General features: G+C 40.6%; 1 protein-coding gene across 1 annotated transcript in view; it reads left to right on the top strand.

Annotated features, from left to right (window-relative positions):
* Positions 1 to 20,851, top strand: part of SMU2 (RED family protein) — a 104,928-nt gene extending 84,077 nt beyond the window's left edge. Inside the window, exons 8-13 of the mRNA XM_089384181.1 lie at positions 18,386 to 18,451; positions 18,547 to 18,633; positions 18,746 to 18,785; positions 18,884 to 19,254; positions 19,536 to 19,949; positions 20,118 to 20,851. Coding sequence (XP_089240307.1) covers positions 18,386 to 18,451; positions 18,547 to 18,633; positions 18,746 to 18,785; positions 18,884 to 19,254; positions 19,536 to 19,949; positions 20,118 to 20,396 — 1,257 coding nt within the window. The 3' untranslated portion in view covers positions 20,397 to 20,851. The remainder of the gene's footprint in view (positions 1 to 18,385; positions 18,452 to 18,546; positions 18,634 to 18,745; positions 18,786 to 18,883; positions 19,255 to 19,535; positions 19,950 to 20,117) is intronic.
* Positions 20,852 to 21,840: the final 989 nt, after the last annotated feature.

Below are 21,840 nucleotides of genomic sequence, written 5' to 3'. Positions count from 1 at the left end.
CATTTTCATGTTCAATCATTGCTCCAAAACCTTTGTTTCCAATACAACTATTAGTATGATTGATGGGATCATCCTCGTTTGTTGGTAACTGGAAATTCTAAATAGAATTTGAATTGAAAAGTTTTAAAAACAAGTTGCGCTCTATTCTGGCACTGGAGAAGAGCAACCCTTGGAAGTTGGATGTAAACTTATTCCACTCTTTCTTTAGATTCTTGCCATTTCCACAATATAACCATGTTAAAAAAATTTAGTCACCCTGGCGGACCATTGAATATCATTGTTTTGAAGTTTTTCTGCTAGGGTTTTGGGGGGACATGTGTGATGTGCTATTATTTTGGCCTCTTTTTTATGGGCTTCCATCATTGCCTACCCTAATTGAGACTCCAGTCTCCATACACCGAATTTCACGTCATCATCTTCAAAATTTTCCATATCCATATTAGTTTCTTCATCAAAAGCATTTTCTTCTTCTTTTTCTTCATATTCCCAATTGGATTCAGAGTTTGAGTGGTCTTCTTCTTCTTTAGTTTTCATATACCCACTTGGATCATCAACCTCATTCATGTCATCTTGAGATCTTGATTCAACATGTTCAACATCATTTTCTTGGTTAGAGCATTCTTTATCATTAGTCTCTTTCATGTCAATGTTCTCTTTTGTTAGACATGTTGCATATGCTTCAAGATATTTTGTTGATTTTGCAAATGATCTTTTTATTTGTTTTAGTTGTTGTAATGCTTCTCCAATCTCATTCAACAGTTTAGATTTATGATATTCACTTAATTCCATGATTTCAGGACCTAAACTTAATGGTAGATTTGTGCAACAAATAATGTCTTAAGGCTCGAAGGGCTCTAATACCACTGAAGCAACAAAACTCAGAATTGTTTGTGCTTTAAATATGTAAAATACACATGTTGAGGCCCTCCTTATATACCTAGGCAGATACCCTTTCATGAATGGTCATGTCTTTTTAGACATGCCTTATTATTTAACTAATGACTATTTAATAACCATTACTATGATTTTTATTATTTATATTTATTGTATTTTTTATATAAATTATATTCATAACAGTGTATGTTGTTGTACTATTATTAAAACATTTCAAATTGAGGTCAACCTTGTACTTCTTAAACAATTATGAATACTTCCCTAGTTAAGAGGGAGGGAGTGTTGAGAGTATCAGTGTTCATAATTGTAGAGTCATGATTTTGTCAAAAGAAAAGAAAAAAGAAAATTATTTGTAATAGAAAAATTATTTATGAGCATGGTTTCATGTTTTGTTTATCTTGTATTTAGGTCAAAGCACCCATTCAGTGCTTCTAAGATTTGTGTCATGTGTCATTGTCCTTATCATTTTGTAATAGACCCTTCTTGGGCTTCTTATGTCAAAAAAGAAAATTTATTTTTATGTAATTGGTCATGTAAACTCTCCTCCACCAAGTCACCTTGCCCTTCATCAAGTCAGCCTCATTAAGGGAGCGACAACCACTATAAATATCAGTGCAAATCGACCTATTGGAGCATTCACTCAAGAAGTTTGATCTGCAATAGAAGAGTGTGAATGCAAGAAAAGAGGTGTCAAAGGCTTGGAGAAGGAGAAGAATCCCTAGCGAAGAAGGAAATGAACCCCAGCGAAGGTAAGGAGCTCGTTTTTCTCTTGTTTATTCCCACACGTGTGAAATTTCAGGTGTTTCATGAAGGCCGAAGTTGCAAGTCTGTAGTAGGGTTGAAATTCTTATTACAGGAGGACCAAAATATTAGTTTGTTGCAATATTGACGTAGATTGACTTGAGTTGAATTTTGGAGTTTGGCTAATCATCTTGGGAGGCTGGCTTGGTGGATTGGAGGTCTTTATCTTGGTCAAAAGGTCTTGGTTGTCTCATTTGATTTGGTTCCATAGAAGAGAAGATAATTTTTGGGTTTTTCCTAAGAGGAGGGGTTTTGCTGTGGCTGAGAGCCTACATCCTGTGTCCTTGATCTTCATGTTTATGTTTTGGTAGTTGCTTGATGATAAGAAGATAAAAGAAGACACAAAGAAATTGAAGAAGAGCTAAAAGAACATAAATAAATATCACAAGTAATTATCAAAATAAAGAAATTCTTCTGCCTTTATGATTTCCTAACAGATAGTTCCCTATAATCCTCAACAAAATGGAGTAGATGAATGAAAGAACAAATCTATTGAAGATTCTATAAAGGCTATGATACATGATCAAGATGCACCAATGTTCTTGTGGCGAGAAGCTGCCAGGACAGTCGTATACATTCTAAATAGAAGTCCTCATTTACTTCTGGAAGATAAGACAACTGAAGAAGCATTCACAGGTCAAAAACCATAGGTTGATCACATGAGAATCTTTGGTTGTCCAGTGTTCATACATGTACCCAAGGATAAGAGAAATAAGTTAGAGCCTTCTGGTAAGAAGGGGACATTTGTTGGCTACAATGATTCATCAAAAGCCTAAAGAATCGATATTCCAAGACAACGACATGTTGAAGTAAGCAGAGACATGATTTTGATGAAGATGTAGCTTATTGGAAATCTACAAAAGAACACTCAGACACTGAAGTTGAAGAGAAGAAGCATGTGGCTCCCAAAGAAGAGGTTACAAGTCCTCCCACATCCTCAAGTCATTTTGAAGACCATGAAGAAATGCCAAAAGGGCCTTGTGAACTTGTGGATCCTGTGATTGTTTCAGAAAATAGAAAAACACCAGCTTGGCTCAAATATACTTACAGGGTACAGAAGGGCATGCAGCTCCATGAGGCACCTTCAGGGAATCCAAGAGACCCAAGAGGTATTTTGGTTATGCAACTTTAATGACTAATATGATTGACTCAGAACCTTCCAACTTCAAGAAAGCAGCTACTCAACAAGTGTGGAAGGATACAATGATGGAAGAATACTAATCTATTATGAAGAATGATGTTTGGGAAATTGTTCTAGGACCTAAAGGAAAATCTGTGGTAACCTCAAAGTGGATTTATAAAATCAAGCATGCAACTGACAGGTGCATTGAAAAATACAAGGCAAGATTCGTGGCTAGAGGTTTCTCTCAGGAAGAGGGAGAAGACTATGATGAAGACTTCCACTAGTTTCCAGGTACACCACGATTAGATCTCTTATCTCTCTTGCTTTGTCTATGGGATGGAAGCTACATCAAATGGATGTGAAGACCGCTTTCTCAATGGTGTGATTGAGGAAGAGGTGTACCTAGAGCAACCTCAATGTTTTGAGGTTCAGGATAGAGAATCTCACGTGTGCAGATTAAAGGAGGCCTTGTGTGTACTCAAGCAAGGTCTAAGAGCTTGGTATTCTAGAATTGATGGATATATGACAAGACTTGGTTTCTCGAAGAATGTTGTTGATCCAAATCTTTATATCAAGGTCGTGAAGAGTGACTTCGTGATGTTGGTGGTATATGTTGATGATTTGTTCATGACAAGTGTAGAGCATCTTATTGTTCAGTGTAAGAGGGAGTTGGTCTCTGAATCTGACATGAAGGATCTTGGCTTGATTCATTACTATTTGGGACCGGAAGTCTATCAAGAATCTAGTGAAATCCTTCTTGGGCAAGGAAAATATGTCATCAAGATCCTTCAGAAGTTTGGCATGATGGAATGCAAGTCTATGGCAACTCCTATGGTGACGAACCTAAGAAAGTTGAGAGATTTTGAGTCTTACTTAGTGGATTCGTCCATTTATTAGAAGTTGATTGGATCATTGATGTATTTGGTAAATACCAAGTCAAATATTTGCTTTGCGGTGAACACCTTGACCAAGTTTTAGATGGAACCGAGGCATGAGCATTGGATTGCAGCAAAGCATATATTGAGATATTTGCGTGGTACTGCTGACTATTGTTTGAGATGTGCTTCGAATGGTGATGTACAACTGCAGGGATATACAAACTCTGACTAGGTAGGGAGTGTGGATGACAGGAAGAGTACTTCTAGTATATGTTTCAGTTTTGGTTCTGCTATGATACTCTGGATGAGCAAGAAGGAGACCTCTATTCCACTCAATACTGCAGAATCAGAGTATATTGCAGCTTGTTTCACATGTTATGAGGGAGTATGGCTTCATAAGCTACTCTCTGGATTGTTCGACCAGGTGTTGGAACCAATCGCGTTGTTTTGTGACAATCAAAGTTGTTTGAAGTTGTTTCATGACAGGTCGAAGCATATTGATATTAAGTACCACTTCATTTGTGATATGGTGGAAAAGGGAGAAGTGAAGCTCCAATATATCTCCACTAATGAGCAAAGAATTGACATTCTTACAAAGCCTCTATCTCGGGCGAAGTTTGTATACTTCAGGGACCAGCTTGGACTTGTGGAGAACCCCTCTATTAGTGAGAGGGATCACTTGATATGACATCAACAAGGGCATGGCTTAGACTGTCGATGACAACGGGAGCATGGCTCGGATTGTTGATGGGTGGACAATAGTGGCATGGCTCAGATTGTTGGTGAGAGACGAACATTCTTGAGAGAATGGTCCGAGAGAAATGGTCCCAAAGGCCCAAACACGCAATTTAGTGGATGCTTCTTCAACATCATGGCCTAAAGAGAGGCCTTTTGGATTTGGGACATGGGTTTCCCTAGGGTTTGACCATGAGTGATGGAAACCCTGAACTAGTCAGAGTACCATGAGGTGAGGCACCCACCAGCTAATGATGACTAGTTGAGTGAGTACCATTGCTTGTGGTACATATTGATGATGATGCCAATGTATGTGAAGGGTGTTGAGTTTTGGCCTAGATGATGATGTTATCAATGAATTGAACCTTTTCTTAGAGAGATCACGTATAGAGAGAACATCTAGATAGTCATTATGAATACCTCCCTAGCTAACAGGGAGTGTTAAATTTTGTAGCTATGGTCGGTATTCATAATATCTCACTTGTATTTGTAATTGTGAATTATGAATTATATTTGTACAAGAAAATTTATCTGAGGCATGTTCTTCATGCTTGCAAGAAAAGGAAAATATTTATTTTGTATTAAAAAGAAAAATATTATAAGGTTCATCAAGAGTGGGAAAAATAAAGTTTTGAGTTTGTATTTTGCCACCACAAGTGACCAAGTTGGCCCTCCAAGTGACAAGTCAGCTTGTGCATGAGGCACACCCTTTCACGTGGACGAAACACTATAAATTGAGCCTATTCGCTCTCCTCCGAAAGGCAGATTTGGAACACACATTATATCTTTGTTTTGATGCGAAGAAGACAAGGATCATAAGGATCAAAATCAGAGGAAGATACTTGCTCACTCTAGCAATCAAAGAGGTCGAGATCTAGACCAAGGTTGCTTGGGAGCGGGAGTGAGGAGCGACATTTTCAAAAGCGCTTGGGTCGGGAGTGAATTTTATATAATATATTTTTATCTATTTTGATGCATATATGTCAACAAAAGCATGTAGAAAGATGAATTAGTTATAAAAAGCATAAAAACGTGGATTAAACCATATAACATCAATCATCTAGTAGTTACAATCTTCATCAACCACAGGTCCACAATTTACAAGTTTTCATTTATATAGCATGTAACGATGCTTATAACCTAAATAGCATCGAGTGCAATCCATCTTTGAACTGAAAATACATCAACAAATAGGCTCTAGATGGCCTCTAGCATCCAAAAAAATCATGCGACAACAATGCCTACATATTATCAAAATCATTGCATATCTTGGGATCTTTGTTTATTGATATCACCCTCTAAGCATTAACACAAGTAGAAAAAAACATAGCATGTCAAGTCAAGATTTTTTTGAGTGATGGGTACATTTTTATTAAGGTCATGATAGAGGAGTTTGACAACCAATGTCACTAACATCAAAGTACATTGAAGGATTGGTGTTCTTGATCAATATGATTTCCATACCCTTGTACATGACAAAATTCAATGGAAACATTGCAATCCCCCCAATCCTGAAAAACTGATAAGTTTGTTGGATTTTTAGTGAGATTTAAAATTTTACTCTCCATATGAAATCTAATGAGGTCAGAACCACTCTCAAACATCCCGAGTCATTTCATGTTAATGTTAAAAATTTAAGTAAAAGGATGAAATGAGAGATAAAGGAGAATGTCACTTTTACTTTAAGAATTTAACATTACGATGAATTGCATATCAATACTAGGGACATAGGTTTGATCATTATGTTGTCCCACTAAAAAATTCAGGCTTCTTTGAAAAAAAATTGCAAAAATATCTAGTGAGTGAAATTATTTTTAGGGAGCACACTTTGGGAGCGGATTTGAGACCCCCCCCCCCAACCCCCCCGCAACCTTGATCTAGACATGTAACTGTGGCATATACTCTTTGTGGAACAATGTGAAGGTTTTGTGGTCTAGTACGTGGTTATGAGGTATTATCTCTTTGGCATCATCCGAACTTGACATTTCAGTCAACCACATTGATGCCTAGAATTAGTGAAAAACTTTAAACAATGCCATTGCATCGCCAACTCAAAATCATTAAAGATTGTATTCTAGAGTCTTCTTAAGCAAGTTGCCCCACCAATTATGGCTTCATGGCTACATTAATAATAATTTTATGAGTGGATGTGCTATGTGGGCTAAGTCACTGGGTTTGGTGAATTTCAACAATAATGTCAAAATTCACCTAACTTCAAATGAATTTGAACAAGTTTGTTAAAGTTTGCTAATTTTTTTGGGAATTCAATTTTGAATTTAATTGCCAAAAAAGACATTTAAATTTGTTTATATTTTCCTTATGTTCATTTGGGTTTGCCTTTTTTGAGTTTTAAAATAAAAAAAAAAATAAAATAAATAAAATAATAAAATAAAATTCTAAAACCTAACCGAAACTTGCAACAATGCATTCCATTCATTCCTCTGTGTTCCTTATCTCCACTTTTTATGGATTGGTTCCATTCATTCCTTGCAAGTTGTGCCACCTTCATTGTTTCTTCTTCGAGAATTTGTTGTCCTAGGCCAACCCTCATATTGCTGAAGCAAAAAGCCTGAGCCTACAACAAAGTCTGTCATCTAAGTTGAAGCCTTGCAATGCTAGAGTTGCAAGCTTGATTCTAATACTGGCTCAATGGTTGTCAACATTTCCTCCCCTCTAAGCTAAAGCTCTCATGAGTCACAACTCACAATGGTAAACTAAGTGACAAGACCAGTCACTAAACTTGATGTTGCGATGCATGTTTGTCTTCAAACATTCAAAGTGCATTTACTAGATTTTATTTGGATAGACTCCAAAGTACTCCAGTCTCCCAAGCAGGTAGGATTTAAGTCTCAAACCATGGACTCAACCCTGTCACTAGTGCATGGTAGTCTATCGCAGTGAGCATTGACCTAGTGAATAGTCTACAACCTATGTATATGTGTAACATATAAATGAAATGATGCTCATGGTAATCTCTATTCTAGATTGCACTAACTACTTTGAGCATTAGTCTCTATTTTAGAGTGTGCTAACACTTTGACCTCTAAAAAAATTAGAAATTTCATTAAGGAAAATATTCTTTTGCAAATTCAAAGAGTAGATCTAGGAATTAATAAGGTTGAATTACTTGGGAGAATTACTCGAATGACTGAAGCAATAAACCAACATTGTGGAGTTTGATAGGTTTTTTATGTTGAAATTGTAGCTATGGTCGGTCTTCATAAAATTATTTATTTTCATTGTATTTGAGAAAAACAAAATTGTTATTTTTATTTATAATTTCAAGTGGCTCCACAAGTGCTAGGCTGGCTCTTCTAGATGATCAAGTTGACTTGCCTAGAAACTCACATGATGGCTAGTTGGCTTGCCTTGAAACTCTCTCATTCAGATCACATGATGTCTAGTTGGCTTGCCTAGAAACTCACTCATTCATATCACATGATGGCTATATTGAGAGGATAATTCACTCTCCCTGGGATGCAAGTCGAACACACATACCTTACTCATCTGCTCTCCTATGTTAAGTGATCTGAGATCTGTAGATTTGCTTGTTACATTTATGATTTGAAATCAATGATTCGAGATCTGCTCACTATTCTTGTGATTTGAAGTCATAGGTTCAAGTTTTGTTCATTATATTTATGATCTGAAGTCAGAGGTTCGTGTTGGAATTTCTAAGTCTAACTATTAGAAATCCTTCATGTACTTTTTGATTTATTTCTGCCTACTTGTTATGTTTAATTAACAAGTTATTTACCATGTAAATACTGAAAATAAATATAAGTATATGCTGAACAAATTACAGATCATCAACTGAAGGAAAAACAAGCACACAAGTGACACTGTTGTTTTTGGACCAATGTCCCCCAAAAAACCCAATGCGGGAAAATCGGTGCAGCGATCTGAGGGTTTTATTATTAAGCAGTTTCAGAATACAATCTGGGTGCCAAACCGACTCACCCAATAGAGAATGATCTCTGCAGTAGTACCTCTCAATCGGAGATAGATATTCTGGCTAAAACCTAGATGAACAATCCCATAGCTCTCAACTCCAATCTACCCCACGTAAATCTCCAGCGTCTGCCTCTAGGGATTGCGTCAGCCTCTCTGGCCCAGTGTCACCCCAACTCGCCCTGCGCCAACCTCTGGAGGCACTGCGTCAGCCTCTAGAGCCTCTGCGTCACCCACACTGGCTCTCTTTGGTACTGCACAGCTCCTCGCTGCCTCTGCATGGGCCCTGACTGGTTCTGCGTGGCCTCTAGCTGGCTCTGCGTCCCTCTCTCTCACTTTTGCCCTGATTCTCCCAGTACCCTCTCTGCCTCTGTATTCACTGCCCCAAAATTGCAACTCTAATCACTCCTTCGATTTCCTCAGCAAGCCTTGCCCCAGAAAATCGAATTCTTGATCAACTCGATGTGTTCTCCAAGTGACCCACAAGCCTCTTCTTATACTTTTCTCGTTGACAATTCAACGGCCGGGATTAAGTCCCTAATCATCAACTAAGATTGATCTGGCTTGATCCATGACTTTTGGACCATTCTAACTTAGTTTTATATAATTCACATTAATATTTTATTTTCCCTAAGTTTAGACTTAGGGACTCCATTAAAAATATTAATTATTTTAATATCTCCCAAACCGTTTAGAATCTGTCGAAACCATTTCTGGGTATTGGAGATCTCATGTGCTTTAGCTTGTCCCCCAATTTTCGTGGCCAGAGCACATCTGATGCTACCCCAAATCAACACTTCCTCTTAGCAAGGACCGTGCTCTAGTAATACTCCTCATTGAGCATCACCCTGATCATCCGACATCGGTCCTTGTGCTGATACTAGGCTTGCTGCCCAACATCCTGTGCACTGTTGCATCATGTACTGCTGCCCATGGCCCTGCCACTGCCATTGCTGTATCCGTACGACAACTCCTCTCTTCATGCTGCATCGTGCTGCCCATAGCACTGCCATTGCTGTTGCACTGCAACTCAGTTACTGAGAAGTAAGTAACTGATCTCCCAACTCTAACATCTCTGTCAGGCTGGAGACACCCATAATGCTAAAACTCCCTCTATCGTTGACAAGTGCCCCTTCTTTGACCTCTGTGCTGCTACAACAACTCCATGCATCTCACACTGCTGCCTTACGTTGTCATGGGAATCCTGCACTGTAGCTCCCTCTGTCGCTCCATCGCTTTTGTCTCTATTGACATCTTCCAATACTGCTACTCCTCTTCAGGGTTGTCGTAGCAAGGTATAATCCAAGAGGCTGGGTACCTCGAGGATCCTGCCCCTCATCCCCTGTAGTCCATCTAACTACAGCTCGATGTCTACCCACTTCCTCTCAAGTGGCGTGTGAGCACTCATGGCACAGTCATCATCTGTCTCCACTTCCTTCTCCGCCCATTGCTGGCACAACCTTGGTCTCGGAAGCCTCTCCCTTGCTCTTTTTCCTCGAACACTGGCTCGCATAGTGACCCAGTTCCCCACAGTGGAAGCATTTGACCTTGGAGAGGTCCTTTCGTTTCTCCTACTTTCCCTCGGATGCTAGGGCAGCATGCTCCTCTTCCTCCTTGATTCTGACCCCCTTGTCATTGCTTCCCGCTTTGGTCAGCCTTCTGATCTCTTCTTGACAAAGAGTCGTCCACAGTTCCTCCCAATCTGGAAGGGTCGACCTGCCCAGTATGCTCTGGACAAACACCTCCCAGTCTTCTGAGACTGCGTTTAGGGCTGCCCTCACCATCAATTCTTGATCTGGCGTGGCCCCTATGGAAATCAGTTGATCTTAGATCTCCTTCAATCAACCGAGGAAGGTGTCGATCTGTTCTCCCTTCTGCATCTGGTATGATCGTAGTTGATTTTCTAGGAGCATCTTCCTTTGCACGGAAGTATGCTGATACAATTTTGTCAGGGCTTCCCACATCGCATTTGTCATGTCCTTTTTGACAATATGTGGTACTACATGGTCCTTGACCCTGTGAAGGATGATGCTCTTGGCCCTCGCCATTGCCTCCTTGTACTTATTGTTCTCAGCTGGGTCAACTGGGATCTCTATCGTCTTCATGGCGAAGTGCTTGAGACGATTTCTGTCTAGAACGGACAAGATTATGGCCTTCCAGACTACGAAGTTTGAGGCTCCGTCCAGTCTGTCCTGGTCTCTTACCCCATTCACTGCCATTTCGCTGCTCCTCTACTTCCCTCTTGGAAGTTCTTGGTGTGACTCCCTTTGAGCCTCAATTCCCTCCTAGAAACCCCTCTGACAATGTCGAGATGCCCCCACTTCGATTGTTACTGCAGCTGCACCACTGATCCGGATTTCTTGGCTAGAAATCCTCTGCAACAACTCCCTCCTCCTTGGTCTTGCCCTGTTAGGTAATGTTCTGACCACAGTACCCCCCCAGCTTCACTCCGCAACTTACCCACAACCTCGTATTTCTCAGCAAACTGAAGGTTAGAGCTTCTAGGCTCTGCGCAATCCTGGCACCAGCAAAATCCGCACCTCCTGGCTACGGTCGTCAATCCTTCCTGACTGAGAAAGATGACCGGGCACTGCGTAGGTCAGGTCTGCTAGCTTCTGCCACTACGCTAATCCTCCTCTCGGCTCAAACTTGATGACGCAGGCACTGCGTCACCCCTTCCTTGCTGCTAGGAACAACGTCTGTCACTCGGGACAACTGTTTCTGCTGCTGCTACTTTGCTTGGCTGATGCCCTCAGTTCTCTTGTGATCTGCAACCTCGCTCTGATACCATGTTGGAATTTCTAAGTCTAATTGTAAGAAATCCGTCATGTACTTTCTGATTTATTTCTGCCTACTTGTTCTGTTTAATTAACAAGTTATTTACCATGTAAATACTAAAAATAACTACAAGTACATGCTCAACACATTACAAATCATCAGCTGAAGGAAAAACAAGCACACAAATGAGACCATTTTTTTGGACCAATGTCCCCGGAAAAACCCAATGCTAGAAAACCGATGCAGCTATCTGAGGGTTTTATTATTAAGCAGTTTCAGAATACAATCTAAGTGCCAAACCGGCTCACCCAACAGAGAATGATCTCGACAGTAGTACCTCTCAGTCAGAGACAGATATTTCGGCTAAAACCCGGATGAACAATGCCACAAATCTTAGCTCCAATCTGCCCCACGTAAATCTCTAACGTCTGCCTCTGTGGACTGCGTCAGCCTCTCTGGCCTAGCGTCACCCCAACTCGCCATGCGTCAGCCTCTAGAGCCTCGATGTCACCCACATTGGCTCTCTTTGGCACTGCGCAGCTCTTGGCTGCCTCTGCGTGGGCCCTCACTGGCTCTGTGTGGCCTCTAGCGTTCCTCCCTCCCGGCTTCTGCACTAATGCTCCCGGTACCCTCTCTGCCTCTCTGCTTCTATATTCACTACCCCTCAATTGCAACTCTGATCAGTCCTTCAATTTCCTCAGCAAGCCCTGCCCCAGAAAATCGAATTCTTGATCAACTCGATGTGTTCTCCAAGTGATCCTCAAGCCACCTCTTATACTTTTCTCGTTGACAATTCAACGGCCGAGATTAAGTCCCTAATCAACAACTAAGATTATATCTGGGTTGATCCATGACTTTTGGACCATTCTAACTCAGTTTTATATTAATTCACATTAATATTTTATTTTCCCTAAGTTTAGACTTAGGGACTCCATTAAAAATATTAATTATTTTACTATCTCCCAAACTGTTTAGAATCTGCCCAAACCATTTCTGGGTATTGGAGATCTCATGTGCTTTAGCCTCTCCACCAATTTTCGTGGCTAGAGCACATCTAATGCTACCCCAAATCAACAGTTTCTCTTAGCGAGGACCGTGCTCTAGTAATACTCCTCACTGAGTATCACCCTGATCATCTGACATCGGTCATTGTGTTGATACTAGGCTTGTTGCCCCACATCCTGTGCACTATTGCATCATGTACTGCTGCCCATGGCTTTGCCATTGCCACTGCTGCATCCGTACGACAGCCCCTCTCTTCATGCTGCATCGTGCTGCCGATAGCACTGCCACTGCTAACTGTTGCACTGCAACTCAGTTACTGAGAAGTAAGTAACTGATCTCCCAACTCTAACATCTCTGTCAGGCCGGAGACACCCATAATGCTAAAACTCCCTCTGTCGTTGACAAGTGCCCCTTCTCTGACCTCTGCGCTGCTACAACGACTCCATGCATCTCGCACTGCTGCCTCACGTTGTCATGGGAATCCTGCACTGTAGCTCCCTCTGTTGCTCCATCTGCTTCTGTCTCTATTGACATCCGCCAATATTGCTACTCCTCTTTGGGGCTCCCGTAGCAAGGTATAATCCAAGACGTTGGGTATCTCAAGGATCCTGCCCCTCATCGCCTGTAGTCCGTCTAACTACAGCTCGATGTCTCCCCACTTCCTCTCAAGTGGCGTGTGAGCACTCATGGCACAGTCGTCATCTGTCTCCACTTCCTTCTCCGCCCTTGCTGGCACAACCTTGGTCTTGGAAGCCTCTCCCTTGCTCTTCTTCCTCGAACACTGGCTCGCATAGTGACCCAGTTCCCCACAATGGAAGCATTTGACCTTGGAGAGGTCCTTTCGTTTCTCCTGCGTTCCCTCGGACGCTAGGGCAACATCCTCCTCTTCCTCCTTGATTCTGACCCCTTTGCCATTGCTTCCCGCCTTGGTCAGCGTTCTGATCTCTTTTTGACGAAGAGTCGCCCACAGTTCCTCCCAATCTGAAGGGTCGACCTGCCTAGTATGCTCTGGACAAACACCTTCCAGTCTTCTGAGACTGTGTTCAGGGCTGTCCTCACCATCAATTCTTGATCCGACATGGTCCCTATGGAAATCAGATGATCTTGGATCTCCTTCAATCGACCGAGGAAGGTGTCAATCTGTTCTCCCTTTTGCATCTGGTATGACCGTACTGATTTGCTAGGAGCATCTTCCTCTGCACGGAAGTACGCTGATACAATTTTGTCAGGGCTTCCCACATCGCATTTGTCATGTCATTTTTGGCAATATGTGGTACTACATGGTCCTTGACCCTCTTGGCCCTCGCCATTGCCTCCTCGTACTTATCGTTCTCAGCTGGGTCAACTGGGATCGCTATCGTCTTCATGGCAAAGTGCTTGAGACGATTTCTGTCTAGAACGGACAAGATTATGGCGTTCCAGACTACGAAGTTTGAGGCTCCGTCCAGTTTGTCCTGGTCTCTTACCCCATTCACTATGATTTCGCTGCTCCTCTACTTCCCTCTTGGAAGTTCTTGGTGTGACTCCCTCTGAACCTCGATTCCCTCCTGGAAACCCCTCTGACAATGTCGAGATGCCCCCACTTCGATCGTTAGTGCAGCTACACCACTGATCCAGATTTCTTGGCTAGAAATCCTCTGCAACAACTCCCTCCTCCTTGGTCTTGCCCTGTTAGGTATTGTTTTGACCACAATACCCCACCAGCTTAACTCTGCAACTTACCCCAACCTCCTTTTTCTCAGCAAACTGAAGGTTAGAGCTTCTAGGCTCTGTGCAATCTTGACACCAGCAAAATCCGCACCTTGTGGCCATGGGCGTCAATCCTTCCTGACTGAGAAAGATGATCGGGCACTGTGTAGGTCAGCTTTGCTCCCTTCTGCCACTACGTTGATCCTCATCTCGGCTCAAACTTGATGACGCAGGCACTGCGTCACCCCTTCCTTGCTGCTAGGAACAATTTCTGTCACTCGGGACAACTGTTTCTGCTGCTGCTACTCTGCTCGACTGATGGCCTCAGTTCTCCTATGATCTGCAACCACGCTCTAATACCATGTTATAATTTCTAAGTTTAACTGTTGGAAATCCGTCATGTACTTTCTGATTTATTTCTGCCTACTTGTTCTGTTTAATTAACAAGTTATTTACCATGTAAATACTGAAAATAACTACAAGTACATGCTCAACACATTACAAACTAAGTTGTAGGAAACGTTGGAGAAGGGTCCGTTTCCAGCCGGAAATGAAACGGAAACGAGGAAACTCGTACCGTACGGCCTGGAAACACGTTTCCGGACATACTGGCCCGTTTCTTGAGGAGGAAATGTGGCCAGTAAGGCTGGAAACGCGTTTCCAGGCCGTTTGATGGAGTTTCCTCTTGTAATTTGACTTTTTCTTGTATTTTTATTTTTATTTTTTCGCTTCTCTTTTTTTATTGGGCAACTAAAATATCTTTTGGATGCCTCTCGAGTTACAAAAAAGAGGATTTTTTTGAGTGGGTTAGCCTAATGTTCAAGCCTATGGCCCTAGTGTTGATATGTAGTTCATGGTAATGTTAAATTCTTAAAGTAAAAGTGACATTCTCATTTATTTTTCATTTTCATCATTTTACTTAAATTTTTAACATTACCATGAAATGATTTAGGATGTTTGAGAGTGGTTTTGCCCTCATTGGATTTCATATGGAGAAAGTAGAATTTTAGATCTCACTCAAAATCCAACAGACTTATCTGTTTTTCAGGATTTCAGGATTGGGGAGATTGCAATGTTTCCATTGGCTTTTGTCATGTACTAGGGTATGGAACTTGTATTTAATCAAGAGAACCAAGCCCTCTGTGCAAGGCAGACTCCCAATAATCAAGAGCATGTAGGATACTAGGGTATGGAACTTGTATTTAATCAAGATCACGGGACAAGAAATTCGAAATTTCTCGTGGCTGATTTTGGATATTGCTATTTTCATTACGTGATCATTCATGAGTAAATGTTATGTAAATTTAGAGACTTATAGTTTATGCATTGACAATTGACAATTTAATTATAATGTAATAAATTAGAATGTATCATATATGCTTTATGATTGCACATATTTCTTAAATGTCCTAATATATATATATATATATATATATATATGCGTTTCCCCGTTTCCAAAATTTGGGGGGGGGGTCATGTTTCGTACCCGTGCCCATTTTGGAAACTCGTACCCGTTTCCCCGTTTGGTGCAACTTAGATTATGGATCATCAACTGAAGGAAAAACAAGCACACAAATGACACCATTGTTTTTGGACCAATGTCCCTGGAAAAACCCAATGCAGGAAAACCAATGCAACTATCTGAAGGTTTTGTTATTAAGCAGTTTCAGAATACAATTTGGGTGCCAAACCGGCTCACCCAACAGAGAATGATCTCGGCAGTAGTACCTCTCAGTAGGAGACAGATATTCCGACTAAAACCTGGATGAACAATGCCACAGATCTTGGCTTCAATCTGCCCCACGTAAATCTCTAGTGTCTGCCTCTAGGGACTGCATCAGCCTCTCTGGCCCAGCGTCACCCCAACTCGCCATGCGTCAGCCTCTAGAGCCTCGGTGTTACCCACGCTGTCTCTCTCTGGCATTGCGCAACTCCTGGCTACCTCTGTGTGGGCCCTGACTGGCTCTGTGTGGCCTCTAGCTGGCTCTGCGTTCCTCTCTCCTGGCGTCTGCACTAATGCTCCCGATACCCTCTCTACCTCTCTGCTTCTGTATTCACTACCCCTCAATTGCAACTCTGATCACTCCTTCGATTTCCTCAGCAAGCCTTGCCCCAGAAAATCGAATTTTTGATCAACTTAGTGTGTTCTCCAAGTGACCCTCAAGCCACCTCTTATACTTTTCTCGTTGACAATTCAACGGCCAAGATTAAGTCCCTAATCAACAACTAAGATTATATCTGGGTTGATCCATGACTTTTTGACCATTCTAACTCAATTTTATATTAATTCACATTAATATTTTATTTTCCCTAAGTTTAGACTTAGGGACTCCATTAAAAATATTAATTATTTTAATATCTCCCAAACTGTTTAGAATCTGCCCAAACCATTTCTGGGTATTGGAGATCTCATGTGTTGTAGCCTCTCCACCAATTTTCGTGGCTAGAGCACATCCGATGCTACCCCAAATCAACAGTTCGAGATAGGCTTCTAGATGACTCTAAGGTATGCCCAAGATCAGCCCCAACTTCTCTTCAACATCTACAAGATTCCTAGATCAGCTTCTATTATGCTTCCAATTCCCTTGAAGGGATCTTCAATGTCAGCTCCAAAGTATGCTGAAGGATATCTCAAGACAACTCCAAATCTCCTTCAAGATTTATCTTCAAACAAGTCTTCGACACTTCAAGGATTCTTCAATACTGGTTCAACATGAATGCTTCAACAAGGTTTCTACAATAAACTGCCCCAAGAACTCCCCCAAGGAATACCACAGGATCTCTTCTGATTAACAAATGTCTTTAAGTCCTTCAAGGTTCATTTAAATAGACTACTCGACAATTTCACCAAGTTCAGCTATTCTCAAAACACAATGTCTTCAACACCTCTTTAAATGTTCAAGAACTGCTTCTCAGTGGTGTCTTCAAATCTGCTACTAATCTGAGATCTGTACTTCTACAAGAGGAAATCTGGTTTATAAATTCAAGGCCTTACTTCACCGAGGGAGGATCTGCTTCTAATCTGAGGATAATTCAAAATTCTGAACATATCCGAGCTCACAGTTACAGGGCTGAATTACAGGTCCGAAGTTGACCTCTCCACAGATTTAATTTGCTGTCCAAACAGTGATCTGAAACGTGTCACCCACACTGGGCAAACATTTCCCCTGCATCTCCATAAAAGGGGGACGTGGGGAAATGTTTCCCCAGGCGTTCCCCCGTCCCAGGTGCATGGGAGGCGTGAGGTGCATGCACCCCACCCTGGGGGACACATCGCTGTGGAACACTGGAAAGCACTATATTTTTGTCTTTATGCAAGTGTCATATCTGCCCTACTTGAAGTGCAGCAGTCAAGGCTAAACATGGTATAATAAAAATGACTCAAAACTTAGCATTGAACTCCAGTTTTGAACCTGATTTGGAGACCTCAGTTACCTTAGCCTTCCTTTTTTTTCCTTCAAGCTAGTGCATCCTTCCCTTCTAGATTGGGCTAAATTTAGATTTCTTAGCATGAAAGAAGCTCTGATATTGATTTCTCATAGTGCTGATGTGATCTCAATAAAGTGACATATTTGACCCCAGGAAGCGCTGCTCTTATCTCCTGATTCTCTTGTTGATGGAGGACTAAAATCAACCCAAGTTTGTGACACAGTTTTAAAAACCAGCCCGGTTCAAATTGGAACTGGTCAAACCAACAAGTTGGATAGGGCAGGAGTCAAACTGGCCACCAACCTGCATCAGTGGATTGATTTGTACCGATTTGTTACCAATCCTGTACAAACTGATCCAAACCAGCCAGTTTTGTCCTAAACCGGTCACACTGTAAAAACCTAACTCCTAAACCCTAAACAAAAAACCAAACTCCTAAACTCTAACAAGACTGGCAATCAATGATGATGTTACAGTTAAATTCTTAAAGTAAAATTCACAACCTTATTGTACTTATATGGAGAAACTAGAATTGCATATTGCACTAAAAATTCAGCAGACTTATCAGTGTTCAGGATTTTAGGATTGGTAGGATTGCAACATTTTCATTGAATTCTCGCATGTATGAGGGTATGGGATTGGCATTTAATTCTTTGAACCATGCTTGAAGATTTCTCATCGCTTAAATACTTAATAATATAAAGCTACCCATTAAAGAGTGATTTCAAATATCCAGTATCCACCTTCTCTCTATTTATCATGTTTATGTTGCAGTACCATTTTGTTATTTATTTATCTTCCGATCCTGTACTCTATGAATTCTTTGCACAAACATTATGTGATTAGTTTTATTTTCCTACACTGTACTAGGTATTCCTGCTGTACCTAGTGCTCCTATATTTAAACTTATTGAGTTCTGCCATTATCTGATACTTATGCAAGTTAAAGTATAGTGTAACCTCATCGGGAAATATTTTATTTATTGTATTTTTGTCACATATGTATGAGGCGTGATATTGGCATTGCTTGTGACTGATTGAATTTTCATTTTTCAAAGAATCAAATTAACTATAACTGCATTAACGTATGGTGCTACCTACAGGAGGAGTTTTATCAAGACATTCCGACAACAGTGCATAGAAGTAAAGCTGATTGCCCACCTCCACAGGTTGATTAGTTCTATTGTTTACATTTAATTTTGGATTTCACTTTTCTGCTGTACAATTATTTTAGCAAACAGTTTAAATTCGACTTCTGATGCAGGAATCTGTCACAGTTGGAGTGGATGCATCCGTGCTTGAGCGTATTGCTAAGATCATGTCTTATCTTCGCTTGGGCTCCTCTGGAAAGGTATGGCTCTACTGTGTTGTTTTCTTCTTTCGATCTCAAATTCGTGATGAACTAATAAAATTTATCAACATACAGAAGGTTAGAAATTGAGTCCATGCCATTTTTTCTGCAGGTTTTGAAGAAGAAAAGGAAGGAAAAACTGGAAGGCAGAAGTGAGGTTCTTGTAACTGGAGTCATTGACTCCTATTCTTTTGAGTTTTCTTTGTATTCATATGCATTTATGATTTCTCTTTGTATGAACTTTATGCAGGTAAGGCACTTCAATCCTTGGCCGGTGAAGATGGAAATGATTATGAGAAGCAACCAAATACTGCAGATGGGCATTCTAAGAGGCACCTGAATAAAGAAATGCTGCCTCCTCCTCCTCCTCTTCCTCGCAAAGGTCACACAGAAGCAAAGGAGCAGCAGCAACTTTCTGTGAATGCCCATAATGAGGAAGATGACATATTTGAAGGTGTTGGCACTGATTACGTTGTTCGTGGTAGAAATGAAAGCCAGAGTCCCTTCTCAGAAGATATGGAAGAATCACCCAGGGACGGGGAGAGCCAACCATTTTTCAATGATCCCGTGTATGGTCCAGCACCACCTACAGACATGACGGGTCAGGATTGGCAGCAACAAGTGAGTCGATGGAGCAATGTTCAATGCATGATAAATAAATATCGGAAATGTTGTGCTCAACTACCATACTGTTTTTCTTAGTGATTCTTCCTGCCCTACATGTGAAAATTTTAACTTATTTTGGGCATGTCATTCTATCTGCAGGATGCTAAATTGAATGTAGCTATGAATTGTTTTTTAAATCTCATAGATGGCTAAGTTGATTGTTCTTTCTCAGTGCTTCTGGAGTCCTTTTTCAACCGTTGGTAATCCTTAATCTTATTATTTAAACCTCTTTGCAGGGTGGTTATGATACTATTCAAGGACCAGCATTACCAGAAGCTTACCAGGAATGGCAGGAATATCCTCCACCACCACCTGAGCAAGTTGCTGGACAGTGGGCTCCAGAACAATTAAATTATACTGATCAGTATATTCATAGTCAGATACCGGATTATAGTGTGGAGGCAGGAATAACTTTACATAAGGATCCTCGATTTATGACTCAGGAGGAGAAGGACCGTGGTCTTGGGTCTGTATTCAAACGTGACAATCACAGGCTTCAGCAGCTGAGGGAGAAGGATGCTCGGGAAAAGGATCCAAACTTCATTTCCGAAAGTTACTCTGAGTGTTATCCAGGTTATCAGGAGTATAATCGGGAGATTGTAGACAGTGATGATGAGGACGACCTAACAAAAATGGATATGGGTGGCAGGGTAAGAAATTTATCCATGTTTTGGTAGGGATAACTATTAAGTCTTGATCAAATTTTTTCTTATTAATTGATGCTTTTGTTTGAAACTATTTTATAAAGTTTTTGCCTGCAATTGGTCTCTCAAAAGAAGACGCGGTGAATGATATGCCCAACAAAACCTATTTTGCAGGCCAAGGGCCGTCTCCATCGTTGGGACTTTGAGACGGAAGAAGAATGGGCAAAATATAATGAACAAAAGGAAGCAATGCCTAAAGCTGCCTTTCAGTTTGGGGTGAAGATGCAAGATGGTCGTAAAACGAGGAAGCAAAATAAAGACCAGAAGCTAAATAACGAGTTACATAAAATCAACAAAATTTTGGATAGAAAGAAAAAGGAGAAGACAGATGCCTATGATGAAGGTGGTCATTATGATGATGAAATTCAACCAGGGAAGCGGCTTCGTGTATGAGGGAATTTCTCATCCAGTGCTTCTGCCAAAATTTGTTCTTATGAGTGCTTACATGTAAAGCTTCCCTCTTAGCTGGGAATTGTAAGACAAACGTGCCATGGAAGCCTCTGACACATATATGTAAAAAGATAGTATTCGAATGTTATTATTGTATCTTGTATGTTTTTCTAGGATATCTTGTTTGCTTCTATTTGAAATATAACTTGTAGAACAAACGTGCCATGGAAGCCTCTGACACATGTATGTAAAAAGATAGTATTCGAATGTTGTTATTGCATCTTGTGTGTTTTTCTAGGATATCTTGTTTGCTTCTATTTGAAATATAACATGTAAAACATCACGAAGCTTGTTTGCTTCTGATATTTCAAATAACATGTAAAACATCACGAAGCATGTTTGCTTCTGATTGAATTTCAAATATAACATGTAGAACATAATGAAGCCTTTTTATTCCACTTCTTTGATGCACATAATTGCGAGCTTGTGGCATATTCCTCTTACGGAATTTAGTTCTGTTAGTTCTCCTCTTCCTATTTTCATTTTGCTTGTATCGCTTAAATTTCTTTTCTGCTTTGTATGCAGTGCAAATATGCTCGTTTGACTCATCCGAAGGTTGCACGGTAAAAATTAAACTTATAAAGACTTGTCTTATTCATTTTTTTCTTTTTAAGATTTTTGTGCCATGCTACAGTTTCGATTTAAGTATATGGTGCAAATGTGGTATTTCAAAGATGTATAATAGGAAGAAAATAGTTGTTTATAAAAATAATATGTTTAGCCCATGGGATGTAGAGCAGAAAGTGACAGGGTGTTCTGTTAAGGTACTCCGTGGTGTAAAGGCTACCAGTTCGAAGCTCTGTGAGTAAAATTCTAGCCATGCTAATAAGGGTTGGTGTGGCCTTTATTAGGCATGCCAATCATCTCAGGACTCACATAACCTAGCAAACAAAAATTAAAAGAATAATATGTTTAAATAAAAAAATAAGTGAAATGCTTCTTATATTTTTTTCGTCAATAATGTTTTAGTATGGTCCAAAGCAAAACATATGGGAAAAAACCAGCTAGAGGACGAGTGTGAAGGGACATAAATATGTGGATGTCATTGTCATGTGGATTTGAATTTCATATATAAGTATGTCAATAGCATTTCTTGGATTTGTGGCCTTTCTTGGGTGGGGGGAGCTTTTCTTTTTCTGAGGTTTAGTGTTTTGTAGTTTGTCGAAGGTCATTTTTTTCAGCCGTTTGTAGTTTTTCTTCTTTTTTTCCCTATGTCAATTTTTTCTCGACTTTCCATCTCATGATTCTTAGCACCTGCGATAATTCGTCATGCGATTGTTTCGAGATCCTTCCTCCCTAGTCATGGACGAGGAGCCTTTGTATTTCTGCGAGGAAATCCACGTGGTGGACGCATTTTTACATCTCAAGAAGAAATTAATAGCAAGAG

The sequence above is a fragment of the Pinus tabuliformis genome, chromosome Q, assembly GCF_031772625.1.
Source record: "Pinus tabuliformis cultivar Carrire ecotype Pingquan chromosome Q, CPIR1, whole genome shotgun sequence".
Taxonomy (NCBI): Eukaryota; Viridiplantae; Streptophyta; class Pinopsida; order Pinales; family Pinaceae; genus Pinus; species Pinus tabuliformis.
This window is presented reverse-complemented; position numbering and strand designations above follow the sequence as displayed.